At 51.5% G+C, this 15,479-nt stretch overlaps 1 protein-coding gene across 11 annotated transcripts in view; it reads right to left on the bottom strand.

Annotated features, from left to right (window-relative positions):
* Kdm2b (lysine demethylase 2B) overlaps window positions 1-15,479 on the bottom strand; it is a 123,231-nt gene that overhangs the window by 80,828 nt on the left and 26,924 nt on the right. For 5 of the 11 annotated variants that reach the window (XM_051161514.1, XM_051161512.1, XM_051161513.1 and 2 more), the window contains 4 exons: window positions 14,228-14,406; window positions 13,839-13,945; window positions 2,396-2,489; window positions 1,287-1,440 (listed from right to left, as the gene is read on the bottom strand). In XM_051161514.1, coding sequence (XP_051017471.1) covers window positions 1,287-1,440; window positions 2,396-2,489; window positions 13,839-13,945; window positions 14,228-14,406 — 534 coding nt within the window. The other 6 variants (XM_051161520.1, XM_051161521.1, XM_051161519.1 and 3 more) reach the window with 6 other exon arrangements.

Here is a 15,479-nt window from a genome sequence, read left to right as displayed (position 1 = left end):
ACATATCTCTTTCTCAGGTACTCAACACAATTCTCCTTCAAACTCCTCTCACTCCAGCACTTCCTGCTACTCTTTCTTCAGGTTGACATATCTTCCAAAGTCTAATTACCAAGAGGTACACAACCTTCCATCTGTTAACTTGATGTGTGTGTGTGTTGTGTGTGTGTGGTGTGTGTCTATGTGTCTGTCTGTGTATCTGTTATATGTCTCTGTGTTTCACTGTGTGTCTGTCTCTTATGTGTGTGTCTGCGTCTCTGTCTCAGTGTGTGGGTCTGTGTTTGTGTGTATGTGTGTCTCATTGTATGTACCTGTGTGTCTCTGTGTCTCTGTCTCACTGTGTATGTGTGTATGTCTGTGTGTCTCACTGTATGTGTGCGTGTCTATGTCTCACTGTATGTGTGCATCTCACTGTGTGTGTGTTTGTGTCTCATTGTATGTACCTATGTGTCTCTGTGTTTGTGTCTCACTGTGTGTGTGTGTGTGACTGTGTGTGTCTCTCCCTAGGTACCTGGACACTGTTGTTAGTAACTCAGTCTACAGCTAAAAGTCCTCTGTCTATCTCTAAGAACTATAGGAAGGAGGTCCACACCTCCCTGGGAGATTCTTGCTCCATTTTTCAGGTGAGAACACCGAGGCAGCAGAGCTCAAGTGCCAACTAAGAAAGTTCATCACTCTTGCCTAGAGCTTGTGTCCAGGTCTATGTGGCACACTCACACCTTCGATAGCAGCATGCCCTGTCATCTTCCCAGAGAAATCTCTACATCAGCGACCCTCTAATGCAGTTGCTCACGTTGCTGTGATCCCTCCAACCATAAAAATCATATCATTGCTACTTCATAACCATAAAATTGTGCTGTTATGAATTGTAATGCAAATATCTGAGACCCTTGAGAAAGGGTTATTTGGCCCCCAAAGGGGTCACAACCCACAGGTCTTCTAGAGGAAGGCCTAAGAAAGACATTTAAGTTTCCCCAGAGGAAAGATCTGAGGCTTGTTAAGGGATAAAGAAGTCTACCTCACAGGTATGGTGACTCGGGTTATATGCTTTCTCTGTAGCCTGAGACCTGCTCCCCTCAGGGTACACCCAATGGCTCATCTAATCCTTTGGCCCGTAGAAGCTTTATGGCCTACACACACACACACACACACACACACACACACACACACACACAGGCTCACTTGGCGGCCTCCAACCCTGGCTAAGACCACAGGATGGCAGGAGGCTGTTCCAAATATTGGGGAAGCCAGTGGTTGGCCGACCCCAAGCCAGCCACAAAAGAACCTACCAGAAGGGATGAAAAATGTGTAGCCTTGCTTCAGCTCAATTCTTTGGCATCGCTCCACACGGTCACCCAGAAAGATATCACTCTGTTTGCCCGACAGCACCCACTCCTCATACAGCGCCAAGTTGTGCAGGGTTGGGGGGATCAGCCAAAATATCTAGGGAGGGAAAGGAGGCAGTTAGGCCCATGTCTCTGATTTCTTCCAGGCGCTGAACAAACCCAAAAGAGCCCCACCTACTTGGGGAGGGACAAGGAGGGTGGCAAATCAGTCTGTCTGGGCTCCCCAAGCAGGGCTCAAAGCAGGGAGGGAGGGCTCTGGCTACCTTTGCGGTATCTCCCTTCCAACTGAAATACCAAGGCAGGAATGCTTCCTGTACTGGGTCGCACATTTTTTCTCCTGAGCCAAGGGCTTGTCAGGGAAGTGGGGAAAGGAGTGGAAGGGAATTTCCTAAGATGCATGATAAAATGGCCCAATAAATAAACTCAGCCTGTGCTCACTTCGGAGGAGGGAAAACATCTGGAATCAAGTGGGCCGGCTTCCTCCCAGAACCTCCTCCAACACTGCCGTTTACAATGAATATACAAGAAGACCCAGATGAGCCGGGCACACGTGGGCATTCTCAGAGAAGCCCATCATCCCTGCAGGGACGTCACACACAAAAGCAAACACAGCAAAGCTCCCCCCGGAATGCATTCCCGACTACCTCCTTTTCGGAGTGACGTCATACCCAGCCCCAGCGTAAAACGCTCTTGCTTAGAGGCAGGCGGTGACTGCCTCCTCTACTCTGAAGTGAAAAGACTCTGTGCCAGAGCTGAGACAAAGCTGAGGCACTTCCCGCTGGAACTTCTTAGGAGCTGCAAACTGGCCTAGGGCACTTAGGATACCAGACTGGGCAATAGGTATGAATATGTGACTCCCCCCCCCCTCTCTAGAAGGAGACAGAGAGCCAGGAGCTTGTCCCAGGGGATAAAGTGGCCCTGCAGGTCTCAGTGGGCAAGGGGCAGGGAGCGGGAGTGGAGGGGGTGGGGTGGGGGTTGGGACAGAGGTAAAAGAAGGGAAGAGAAAAATCTTGCCACATGTACAAATTCTAGAGGCAAATACAAGCACTCACCTTTCCACCACGGAAAACATGGTACCACACGGAGGTGCCTCCAAAGTCAATGTGGAAGTCAGTGAAACAACCCTTCACGCTCATCAGACAGTACCTGTCAGGGTGGGGGCGAAAAGCACAAGTAAACCCCAAACCACAGGCGGAGCAACTGCTCCGGAGCCACCTGACCCGATGCCCTTTTATAAAGGTTGCAGATGGGGAATTTCCTCCTCTTTTTTTAAAAAAACCGAAATCAAGTGGAGTTCCCCTCCTGGGGGATGCCCCTGTGATCAGGTGACAAATCTCAAGCATGGGTCTCCTACCACAGAAGCTCAGAGGCAGCATCTTGGTTTTCAGGTTCCCAGGAGAACTGGCAACCCACAGGCGGCTATCAGTTCCGACCCCCTACCCCACCAACCCCGCCCACCTCAGAGGCTTCCTTTCTGTTCCCTCACAGCTCTGAAGCTACAGCTCTCCCTAGCTGCCAGCCCCCTTTGCAGCAGCTGGGCCCCCTGGAATTCAGTAGTAAACCACCTGCGTAGTTTGCCAATTACCAGTCCCCATTCATGGCATTCATGCAAGCACTAGTCCGGCCCAGGAACACAGCACTGAGAGAACTGATTAAGACTGCAGAAGATCCCTGCCCTTGCAGATGAGGGCTGCACGGATAAAGTGAAATGATGCGATCAATGGCTTGCCAAGTAAGCAATGAGGTTAGAAATCCCACCCAGTGTGATTCCACATATATGAAATGTCCCAAGTAAGGGAATCCAAAGAAGAGAGGCACACAGACAGATGAGTGGTGGCCAGGGGCTGGGGGTCGGGGTGGGGGTGGGGTGGGATGAGGATGACACTAATGAGTATTGGGGTTTCATTCTAGCAGGATAAAGATATCCTAAAACTGACTGTGTGGATGCACTTTTCTGTGAACACACTAGAAAACACTGGGTTGCACACTTTTTAGGTGTGAATGATATGTGAATTTTTTTATCTCAAAAAAAGCTGTTATCTTTTTTTTTTTTTTTTTTTTTTCAAGCTGAGGTATTAAGAGAAGGTCCTGGGATCAGAGAGGGGTGAAGAACTCCAGCAACAGAAGCTAGATCACAGGTTGTCCATTCAAGAAGAGAAGGGACCCACAGCGTCCCTCCCTTGCAAGCACTAAAGGGTAGACAGCCCAGCCTTCCTTGCAGGTACACAGCAGTCTCCTGTTCCAACCCCCAACATGCTACCGGCCCTAGGGGTGCACAGAGCCTGAGGAAGAAGAGTGCACCCCGCTGGCTTCCAAGTCCAGGCCTGGCCAAAAAAAAAAAAAAATGTTAGCCCCCTACCACTGACCCCCCTATCCACAAGAGCCCCAGGGGGGGCACAAAAGAGCAATCTCTCCTCCCTCAGTCTCATCTTGACAGCTCCAGAGGCCCGCGAACAAGCTTACCCCACTGACCTCTTTTCCCGCTGCACTTTGCTCTGCCGTGGTTTGGGGAAGAGGGATGGAATGGGGCGGGGACCTGCAGGGAGGAGCCAGCAGCAAGCCCGAGTGGAGGGGGTTCGGGGAGTCGTGCTGGCTGTGCTGGCTAGAAGGTTGGAGGGCTCCAGGAGCCCCCTCTTCTGGTTCCCTTTTGCACCTCTCTGTTCAGGTGGACCCGGGGCTCAGCAATATGCAAGCAGCGTGCCTGGCGTCCCTCCTCCGGATAGGCTGGAAGGAGTCTTAACCGTGTGTCTGCAGGAGGCTGACAAATCAGAAGGCCTCCCCGTACATCAGAGCCCCGCTGCCTAGCAACCCCATCGGAGGGGTGTAGTTGACAGCCCAGGACTGTCACGAAGCTGGCACTAGGGCTGCTGAAGTCCTGACTGAGGCTCTACACCCTGCCGGCCCGCCCACCCAAGGCAATGCTAACAGGTTCCCTGACTTAAGACCTGGGAGAGCTTCCCTCCAAAGAATGGGGGTCCTGACGCCCTACCCTACCCCACCCTCATGGACCACACCGGCCTCTTTTCCTCTAAGCTCCACTTCAAAATATTAGTCCTCATTTCCCTTAAACAAGCTCGTCCTCTCGGGTTTTTTTCTTCTTCTTCTTCTTCTTCTTCTTCTTCTTCTTCTTCTTCTTCTTCTTCTTCTTCTTCTTCTTCTTCTTCTTCTTCTTCTTCTTCTTCTTCTTCTTCTTCTTCTTCTCTTTTTTAATCTAACCTTGGTTTCCACCCCCTCCAGGCCTCAGCTGAACACAGACTAGAGAAAACAATTTAAGAGTATGGGGTGGAGCCAAGAGAACACGCTTCCTTCAGCCTGCAGCTGGCTGCCCACCTACAGCAGGGAAAAAGGACCAGGGTTGGGTTGTCCGGCTCTAAGACCCCTGGGACTGCTTGTCCAAACGGGTCACTCCCATTTAGCCCATCTTCCAGCCCTCTGCCCCTACCCCTCCTAGGAAAAACTAGGCTTCTCTGCCTGTGTGCCCAGGGAAAAGTTCTCCAAGTGTAGCCTGTGTCTGATCTGCCCTCAGGGGCCCACCGTGTGCTTCCAGACCGGCCTCTTCTCATGTGGGTCCCTCCTACCCGACACGCCCTTATTAGGCTAAAGTGGCTGTGGCAGAGTGGCTTTGTACTGGCCCCTGCAGTCCAAAGACAAACCCTTAGGCTTGCCACACCAAGGCTCCCATCCTCGCTGACTGGAGGCTCCCTCTTCGTTCCTGCTCTCCCTGGCGCTCCTGCTCTCTCTGGCGTGACGCCTTTGCACTGACCTCTACAGCTTCCTCCTCCCAAGCACACCGCAGTCACATGGGCACCCCGGCTCGGCTTGGTGCCACAGCCAGCCCGCCAGCTAGCCAGGCTTCCGCAACGGCAAGGCTGGACAGCTACGCACGCGACATCCCCAACCCCCCCCCCCCCCCGCCCTCCCCCAGGTGGCTTCAAAGCACCCTGCAAGTTCGCAGCTGAAATTGCTGAAATCTGTAGCGCAGTAGCTCAGTCCTTCAGGGGCTGGAAGCTGGGGATGGAGGGAGGCGCGAGGGTAAGGGGGTGCTGCACCTGCCACACCAACTTTGGGACGCAGCCTGGGGTCTGCAGAGGCGGGGCAGCCCCACCTTGCCCTTCTCTCTCCTCCAACTTCCAGAAACTCTCCCCCAGGTGGCCCAATTGGCATCCCCTTGGGCGAAGGACTGATGGAGAGACCAAGGAAAGCTGGCAACCGGTGGCGAGCTGGAGGCGCCGCGCGGGCGCGAACGTACACTTCCCACACTTCCAACCCGCCCCGGGGAGACACAAAGAACAGCTCAGCGACGCCGGCCGCGCATCCCGCGGGCAGGAGGCCACCCACACCCGCCCCACGCGCCACAAAGGAGGTTACCCTCAGCGGCCGGCCGTGAGCGGCTCTGGGGCGTCCCCTTCCGCAGAGGCTCGACGCGCAGCAGAACCGTAAGGCAACCGGAGCCCCCTCCACCGCGCTGCCAGGCCCCAGCCCAGGACGCTGGGGCCCTCTCGTGCGCCTTCCTTCCTCCAAGAGACAGGCGCAGCCTGTGCTCATCCCCGCGCTGAAACTGAACACCCGCGAGGCACGGAGGCCGCCAGGGAGGTGGAGAGGCCTCAGCGACAGGGAAGAGCTACCTTCAGGCCACACTCAGCGCCCACTCCTGCGCTCCCTAACAGCCTAAGGACAACTGGGTCGGGGGTTTCCCGGAGTGTAGACACCACCTCGCTTACCAGGTGGTGACCTAATACAAAGCTACCTTCCGCTGGGCATAGTGGAGCACGCCTTTAATCCCAGCACTCAGGAAGCAGAGGCAGGTGGATCTCTGGGAGTTTGAGGACAGCCTGAGTCCAGGACAGCCAGGGCTGTTACACATAGAAACCCTATCTCGAAAAACCAAAACCAAACCAATAAACAAAAACAAACAAACAAACAAAAAATAAAAGCCACCTTCCATAAATTTTTGCCACATTTAGAATCTGATTTGGAGTTAAATAAAGCTGACAGGAGGCCACACTAGCATCTGGACCACGGAGTTGGAATGAAAGGGTGCCTGGGGCGGGGAGAGGACGCAAATACCTGCTTCTTGACGGAAGGACCGTATGTGACTCAGTTGTGGAAAGAGAACATGAACACCAATCTTAAATTCTTATCAGCTTATGACCTTGGACAGATTCTCTCTTTTAGGAGGAACTTGTCACCATACTGAGTCACTTCAGGAGCCTCTAACTGGTGACTCCATAACTCCAGCCAAGTTCTGGGTATCCATGCCTGAGCTAGCATTTTGTTGTTGTTGTTGTTACTTTTACATATGCACTATATATTGGGTTTATTCTCTGCTGTTCATTTTTTATTTTTGAGACAGGGTCTCACTATGTACCCTGGCTGTCCTGAAACTCACTCTGTAGACCAAGCTGGCCTTGAACTCACAGAGGTTCAACTGAGGCAGAGGAGCCTCTGCCTCCCAGGTGCTGGGATTAAAGGCGTGTGTGCACCACTACCCTGGCTCACTTACAGCTATTTTAATCATGTAGATAATTCCAAGAGAACCTCTCCTGGGTTTGGTGACACATACCTGAAATCCCAACACTTAAAAGGGAGAGTCGGGAGGATCAGTTCAAGGCCAGCCTGGGCTCCATGAGACTTTGTCTAAAACAACAGAACAGAATTTCTGAAGGGCAGCCTCTCACTTCTTTATAAGCTCCAGGAGCCACTAACTGTTTTACACTCAGCAGCTCTATTGCCTTCACTGAGCCACTGTGAATTTGAGTCTCCTTATTAGTAAAGTGACGGCACACCTGCCAACCACATCGCTGAAGTATACATGTCAGTGTCTAACACACACAGGGCCAAGGGAAACTGTTTGAGATGTTAAGGCAAAAAAAATTAATTAATTAATTAAAAAATTATTTAAAAAAAAAAAAGCCAAGAATCTCAGGGTCTGGAGTCCAGTGTGTGTCATTTTCCAGTCTGGAGTCCACAGCTGCCAGTTTCCCTACCTAGTAAGGCACAGGTGATCACTCAAGGTGCTAGCAAACATCTGACCTGGAGACATGGCAGTAACAAGTGGGAAGGAGACCCGGTTGGAAAGCAGAGCCCACCAGACCCCCAAAGGCAGCTATGCGGACTTCTCATCCCACCGAGGCCTCGCACACCACAGTTCGCACCTGCTGCACCCTCCTATCTTCCCACAGCATGGGAGAGCGGCAGGCCTGGGCAGACATAGCCTCCGTGCAGGGGGACAGATTGAAGCTCCCAAAGTAGAGGAACGGCATGTGATGGCCCAATGCTGGAGTGGTCAGTAAAATTGCTCTTTTTTGGGGGCGGGGGCAGGGTTTGAGACAGGGTCTCCTATGTAGCCTTAGCTGTCCTGGACTCGCTTTGTAGACTCGGCTGGCCTCAAGTTCAGAGTTATCCGTCTGCCTCTGCCTCCCGAGTGTGGGGATTAAAGGAGTGCGCCACTGTGCCCAGTGTGTTTCAGGTTCTTACCCAATGCTTTCCCCAGATTTTCTTGTAAGCTGAATAAAACCGTACAGTAAAATCCTCCCTTCACAATTGTCCGGGCTGCAAACATATGCTGTACTTGAGCCTGCCTTTTTGCTGGAATTCTGAGCTCCTTGACTGTAAGCCCATGGCCTATCATTACAGTAGCAATGCCCACTGCCAAAAGCCCCGCTGCTACGGCAGGCGGAGTGAGGAGGAGCCTCGCTAATCCCTCTCTGCAATGCATTGCCATGCCCAGTCCTTAGTAGAAAAAGTACACACATGTCCAGACCTAGGGGACCATGGAAGCCTCAGGACACACCCTGTGAATGTTCACACTCGCCCTCTCCCCTTTCAAGGGGCGGAGCTAAGCTAGGGCTAACACTGGCTGGGAAAGCACTTGCCTGGCATCTCAGCCACCCAAGAGACAAAGGGGAGGGGAGCTGGGCGTGTAGCTTAGTTGGTAGAGTGTGTGTCTAGCAAGCATGAAGCCCCGTGTTTGATCATACAACATCCCATAAGAACAAGACCTGCGCCGGGCGCACGCTTTTAGTCTCAGCACTCAGGAGGCAAAGACAGGCAGATTTTTGTGAGTTCAAGGCCAGCCTGGTCTACAAAGTGAGTCCAGGACAGCCAGGGCTACACAAAGAAACCCTGTCTCAAAAAACAAAAATCAAACAAACAAAAAAAGACCTGGGAGTCTGGAGAGATGGCTCAGTGGTAAAAAGTACTTGCTGCTCTTGTAGAAGACCTAGGCTTGGTTTCCTGCAGAGACATGGTAGTTGACAGCTGTTTTTCTAGCGCCAGGAGTAGATACCATGGACCAGAGAGTGGCCACATAGTACTGAGAGTGTGTGTGTGTGTGTGTGTGTGTGTGCGCGCGCGCGCGCGCATGCGCGCGCAAAACATTCAGTCACATAAAATAAAAAGGAATTTTTAAAAATTTGAGCCAGGTGTGGTGGCACGTGCCTTTAATCCAAGTACTCAGGAGGCAGAGGCAGGTGGATCACTGTGAGTTCGAGGCCAGCCTGGGCTACAAAGAAAGCTCTAGGACAGCCAGGGCTATAACACATAGAACCCCTGTCTCAAAAAACAAAAAACAAAAAACAAAAAAAAAACACCAAACCAAAACAGACATGGATGGGCCATACACCCGTAATCCCACAAGTCCAGAGGCTGAAGTCGGGGAATCAGAAGCTAAAGTCGTCCTTGCCTACATAGTGAGTTCGAGGCCATTCTAGGCTACGTGAGATCCTGTCTCAAAGAGACCATAACTCTTCCAAAAAGAAAATAAGGGGGAAAAACAAAAAAGAGGTGGAACCACGCCCTCAGAGTATGGGCTGGACTGAAAAACAGACACAACAGAAGGAAACAGGACATGACTTTCAAAGTTAGGCCATCCGAGCACTATGTCCTCATGGGTCTTCCCGGAAGCACTGACTCTTGGGAACCAGCTGCCATGCCATGAGGACATTCACACAGCCTTGTGAAGTGGGCCACACGTGAGGAACCCAAGCCTCGCTGGCTTCCTGCCAACGGCCTTGTCAGGGCTCCATTTCAGACGTAGATCCTTTAGCCCTAACCTAAAGACAGACGCGGCCTACACCGAACCCTTGACATAAGCTCCCAAGAGCCCTTGAACAAAAACCATCCTGCTGCTTCTGGATTCCTAGCCTGTGGAAACTGACATCCCCTTTGGTGTCTTAAACATTGGGGGGCACAGCTGGGCGTGGTGGTGCACGCCTTTAATCCCAGCTCTCGGGAGGCAGAGGTAGGTGGATCACTGTGAGTTTGAGGCCAGCCTGGTCTACAAAGCAAGTCTAGGACAGCCAAGGCTACACAGAGAAACCTTGTCTCGAAAAACCAAACAAAAACAAAAACAAAACAACAACAACAACAAAAAAAAAAACATTGGGGGGCTCGGTGGGGTGAATGGAGCAGTTGTTTCAGACCTGAACGCACAGTGACCCTCTTGCCGTGGCCCTTCAAGAGCTGGTAGGACTTAGGTGTATGCCACCACTCCTGCCTCTGTTGAGTTCTTCTTTTTTTTTTTTTTTAGGATGCTAAAGATAAGGGTGATGGCTACACAACAGTAAACAGCCAGGACGAGGATATATTCCCCACTGTTCCGAGATGAGTAATTCTGCAGAGTCCCGGCATCTCTGCAGGGCAGAGCCAAGGGGAAGGAGGCAACCGCAGGAGTGCAGGGTGATGTCAGTCTTCATCGGGCCACCCCTCCTTTCTCTCTTTCCTTTATTTATACTCTCCTGCTCTTCATTCCTCTGAGGCACTTATTAAACTGTACCACCTTCCTCGCTGCTTGCTTGTCTTGTCACCACAATGTACGCGCCATGAGAACGGGGCCTGGGCTTTAAACACCACGATCTGATAACTAACTTAAAGTAGCCTACGAGCCATAACTAAGGAACACCCGCTGAAAGCTTCCATCTCCCTCGAAGTCTCAGGTACCCCCATTCCACTCACCTTCCCCTGCCTCAAGACTCTCAACCGAAACCTATTACAATTCCTAACCCTCTGACCACAACGAAGCAGTACAATTCCCAGAGGCGAGGGGGGGAAAAAAGCCTTAGTGTTTGTTTGTCACAGGTCCCCCCCCTCCATATCACAAACCTTCCTGCCATGCAGGAGAGCTGTCAGCTGTCTGTTTAGTAGGCGCCTCCAGCAAGGAAGCACTGTGACTCCCAGAAACAATGTCATTTTAATTAAATTCCACAGAACCATTCCACAGTCCCAGAGGACCCCATCAGGGTGGGATTTTTTTTTTTTTCACCTTGCTTATGAACATTTGAAATCAGCCTTCTTTTCAGGCAAACAAATGGACTATCTCCAAGGTGACAATGTCCTTCCTAGCAAGGTTCAAATCCTATAATAAGTTCCTATGGACACAGATGGGAGTTTGGAAATCTATTTTACACACAATCTCACCAATACATCTGAGACATGTGGGCCTAACAAGTCACAGATTTACGTCCTATTGTTCTGGTAATTAAGAGTCCCCAAAAAAAAAAAAAAAAAAAAAAAAAAGAGTCCCTAAATGAGGCTAGGTCTTACCATTTAAAGGAAATCTTTCCATAAAGTGAAGACTATACCAAAGCACCCAAAAAGGTACGGCCAACTTTAATAGGAATTTATATTACCCAGCACAATCTATTTTATTTCCTAAAGATATGCCCAGGTGTGAGCACCTCTTTTCTAGTCTGCTGAGATGTAGGCCAGGCAGCAGCCTCCTCACACCTCCAATCCACAAAGCAGGAGCACTTGAAGAATGCAAACCCACTGGAACACAGTCTGCTCTGCTTAGAAGATCTCAGGGAATTGGGGGCGGAGGGGGCGGGGGCGGGGATGTGATGAAGAACGCCCATGCGTGTATAGGCACAAGGATCACAAGCTTGGAGCCCTGCCTGGGTTATATATTGAGGCTCTATCAACCCACCCTCCCCAGAACTAGGGAGACTGCTCAGTGTTTGTTTGAGTGCCTGCCATGCAGGCATGAAGACCCAAGTTCAGATCCCAGAAACCCACATAAATCCCAGGGTGCGGCAGCCTGCTGTAGCTCTAATTCCACATGAGGCCAAGGCAGGGGGATCCTTGAAGCGAGCTGGCTAGCTATACCAGAAAGCCCTGGGGATCAACTGAGAGACCCTTACCAGCTGATTGGTTCTGTCAGGTGTCCTCATCCCCAGAATTCAGTTTGCATGCCTTTCTGCCACTGTTGGATTAACATCTGACTCTCCATATGCTGAACATCCCATTAGGACAGAGTACCCTACCCTGTCTCCTCAGCACAACTAAGATGCTCCTCAGTCCACTGCTGCTAAATCCATCAATGGAAACAGTCACTGGACCAGTTGTAACCTGCTTCTTTCTTACAGCTCCAGCTTCGCCATGTCTTTCTCTCTCTCTCTCAGTCCCTTCCCGATCCTCACATTTTCTCTGCCCTCCAAAGCCCAGTTAGGAACCAAGAGAAGGCTCAACATGTCTGCACTCTCTGAGCATGCCGGGCTGCTTCAGAGCAATGAGTTCCCACGAAACCCTGACCTCTGACTTTGGGTATGCGCACCGTGGTCCACGCCCATGCACATGCGCACAATAAACAAACAAATAAATAACATTTTAAAGAAAAACAGGTGGTGGTGGTGCACGCTTTCAATCCCAGCACTTGGGAGGCAGAGGCAGGGGGATCTCTATGAGTTTGATGCCAGCCTGGTCTACATAGTGAGTTCCAGGACAGCCAGAATTATATAGAGAGACCCTGTTTCAAACAAAGAAAGAGTAAATAAACACACCCCCCCCCCGAGTTAACTGCCCCTTGCCCTCCAAGAAGACCCCTTGAGAACAAGAATGCTGTCTGGGTTTATTTCCCATTGCCTAGAAGCATGGCAGCTTGTGCTACATGGCATAAGTGACACAGGGCGAGTAAGGGTGGAGCCCCTTAGCCATATTCATCTCTTTATCTGCCCATCTCAGAACATTTTGCTGTGACTGAACTGGAACAGAACAGAGCTGGACGCAAGCCCTGTGCCCCTTCTTCTGCACCTGGGACCCTAGTCTCTGGCTTTTGATGCAGCCGAAATCCAAGGAACACACTGAGCTTTAGCTTAGAGGGAAACTAATGAGACAGAGACAGAGCAGAGAGACACACACACACACACACACACAGAGAGAGAGAGAGAGAAAGAGAGAGAGAGAGAGAGAGAGAGAGAGAGAGACACGCACGCGCGAACACTGAGAAACCCAGGGCCAGAGTGCTAGCCTGCCTCACAAAGCCTGGCACGCATTCAACACAGGCTGGATGGAGGGCTGAGGGAAGAAGGAGTTCACGCCTGAGACTTCCTAGGGGCGCTGCTGGCAGCAGGATTCAGTGGAGATGCTAATGGATCTAGGCTGTCAGCGCCAGTCTTTCTGGGAAGCCTGCATCTCCTTCCCATTTCAGGGAGGGAAACAGAGGGTCTGTAATGGCAGGAGTTATCCACAGCGACTTCCTGCTCCAGATGGTCCATTATTCAAACCCTTTAATGGGAGAGGACTCCCGAGTGCCCCACCCCCACCCCCTGCCCATACTGAACAGCCGGCTCAGAGCATGCCAGTCATGTGCCCTGTAGTGAAGTCTCTGCTCTCAACTGTGCCACCCTCCAATCCACAGGGCACCACTGAAGGCATGACAGCTGACTAAGCTGACCCTGAGCTTTGCTTGGGAAAGGTGCTTCTGGATCAGAGGTTCTAGGTCTCAATACCAAAGAGAAGAAAAGCGAGGCAGACAGATGGCTCTGTGGTTAAAAGCACTTGCTACTCTTGCAGAGGGCTCAGCCTTGGTTCCCAGCATCCACATCAGAGGCACGTAACTCCTTGTCCTCCTGGGAGATCTGGCACACCAGGTATCCGTGTGTGTGCACACGCGCGCGTGCACGCATATATATATATATATATATATATATATATATATATATATATATGTACACACACACATATATACATACATGCGGGCAGTCACACACAAAGATTAAAGGAATCTTAAAGGAAAGAGTGATACTAGACTACCCTCAGGACAGTATTGATCCAAAAGCAGTGACCAGTGTGGACATGTCACTCTAAAAATGCCACACCCAGGGCACTGTCACACTGTCATCTGTTTCAAGAACAGATGCTTGTGTACCTATGCACAAACATGGACGCCACTGAGGCAGCCCCCACCACTCTTCTCAGATCACCACCCCTCAAGAGAAGCTGTGTGGAGGCCTCAGGGCCAACAAGAAGGAAGGCGTAGCCCATCACAGGGCCCAGAGGCCTGCACCCCGGGGAGATGACATGCCAGTTTGTTCACACCCAGGAATTCATCTCTCATGTCACCACCATGGACCAGCTTAGCTTGGGGGCGCTCAATCCTTTACCTCAGAGGCAACACTGAGAGCCACATCTAGGACCAGGAAGCCCCTTTGCCAATCAATACCCACGAGGTTGGGGTCCCAGCCCTGCCCAGTCCCCCCACCAGCCAAGCAATCTTACTTCTTCACTTTGGGGTACTTCATCTCTGCAAGGGCATTTGTGGCTTCGGTCTGCTTTTCTTTTAGGTGCTGGGGCCACATGTTGTCCACCCAGTCCACGAGGTCCACCTGAAAGCCAGTCCATCATAAGGGACCCCACCCCCCACAGCTCCTGCCGACAGTCCAGAGGAAACTCTCCCCCCACCCCCCGCGCCCCGCGCGCCTGAGGAGGCCCTGGGTGCCTTCAGCTGGGCTGCCTCCCCCAGGTCACCGATCTAGGCGCCACGACATTTCCCCCACCACACCAGCCTCAGCCACGCTCACTCAGCCACTGCGTCTCACAAAGAATGCAACATGGAGGCAAGTGGATGGCAGGCAAGGACGGAAGGTGCCAGGAGGGCATTGGCATACCACAGTGGGGCGCTTGACCAGATGCTCCAGCTTTGTATGGCTGAACTCGAGGCTGATGACGTTGTACAGTTTGTCCCGCTGTGCCTCTGGTGTCTCGTAGTAACGCACGAACTGGGACATGCTCATCTCGGTGCCCTTCTGGGTGTTCACGTCCATCACGTCCACCAACCGGCGACTCCCTGGGGATAGAACGCACACGCTGCTCACCGTGACCAGCTTAGCCCTCCAGATCCTGTGAGGGAGCACCCCCATAACCAACAGCTGCTTTCTCCTACAGAGTCTCCATCCCCACTCCCCCACCCCCGCCACCACTCTCCTCACCTCTATTTCAAGTCTGCCAATGACTGGCTAGTTCTACGTCAAACTTAACACAAGCTACGGTCATCGGGAGGAGGAACCTCAACTGAAGAAAATGCCTCTGTAAGACTGGGCTGCAGGCCGGGCATGGTGGCGCACGCCTTTAATCCCTGTGCTCAGGAGGCAGAGATAGGTGGATCTTTGTGAGTTTGAGACCAGCCTGGTCTATAAAGTGAGTCTAGGATAGCCATGACTATACAGAGAAACTCTGTCTCAAAAAAACAAAAATATGAAAACAAAAGAAAACCAAAAAACAAAGACTGGGCTGCAGGCAAGCCTATGGAGTAGTGGTTCTCAATCTTCTGAAATGCTGAGGTCCTTTAATAGGGTTCCTTATGTTAGGTTGGCCCCCAACCATAAAATTATTTTCATTTCTATTTCAAACTATAATTTTGCTACTGTTACGAGTCATAACGTAATTATCTATGTTTTCTAATGGTGTTAAGAGACCCCAAGTTGAGAACCATTGCTACAGCATTTTCATTAGTGATTGATGTGGGAGGGCCCAGCCCATTGTGGGTGGGGCCACCCCTGGGCTGGTGGTCCTATGAATGGTGGCCCAATGGAAAAGCGCAGGTGCCTTCTGCTGAGCAAAGTCCAGCCTTCCACCCCAGCAGTGGACGCCATGCCTCTCACACCATCCCAGAGAAAAGGGAACCAGCCCTGGAGTGTGACAGAAAGCCTTCAGGTTAGACCAGGCCCCCAACAACAATAACAACAAGTAAACCTTTGACCTTGCTTTGCTCATCTATGAAATGAGAAAAGGTGTCTCTCTAGAACTTCTGCACAGAGGAAGAAATGACCAAGCCTCAAAGGGGGAGGAAACAGGCACAGTGCAGCCTGCCACATTCTTGGTGACTTATTAAGGAAGCTGGCACCCTCCCGTGTGCCACAC

Source organism: Acomys russatus, chromosome 19 (genome assembly GCF_903995435.1).
Source record: "Acomys russatus chromosome 19, mAcoRus1.1, whole genome shotgun sequence".
Lineage (NCBI taxonomy): Eukaryota > Metazoa > Chordata > Mammalia > Rodentia > Muridae > Acomys > Acomys russatus.
The sequence above is the reverse complement of the archived record's forward strand: the minus strand, read 5'-3'. Positions and strand labels throughout refer to the sequence as shown.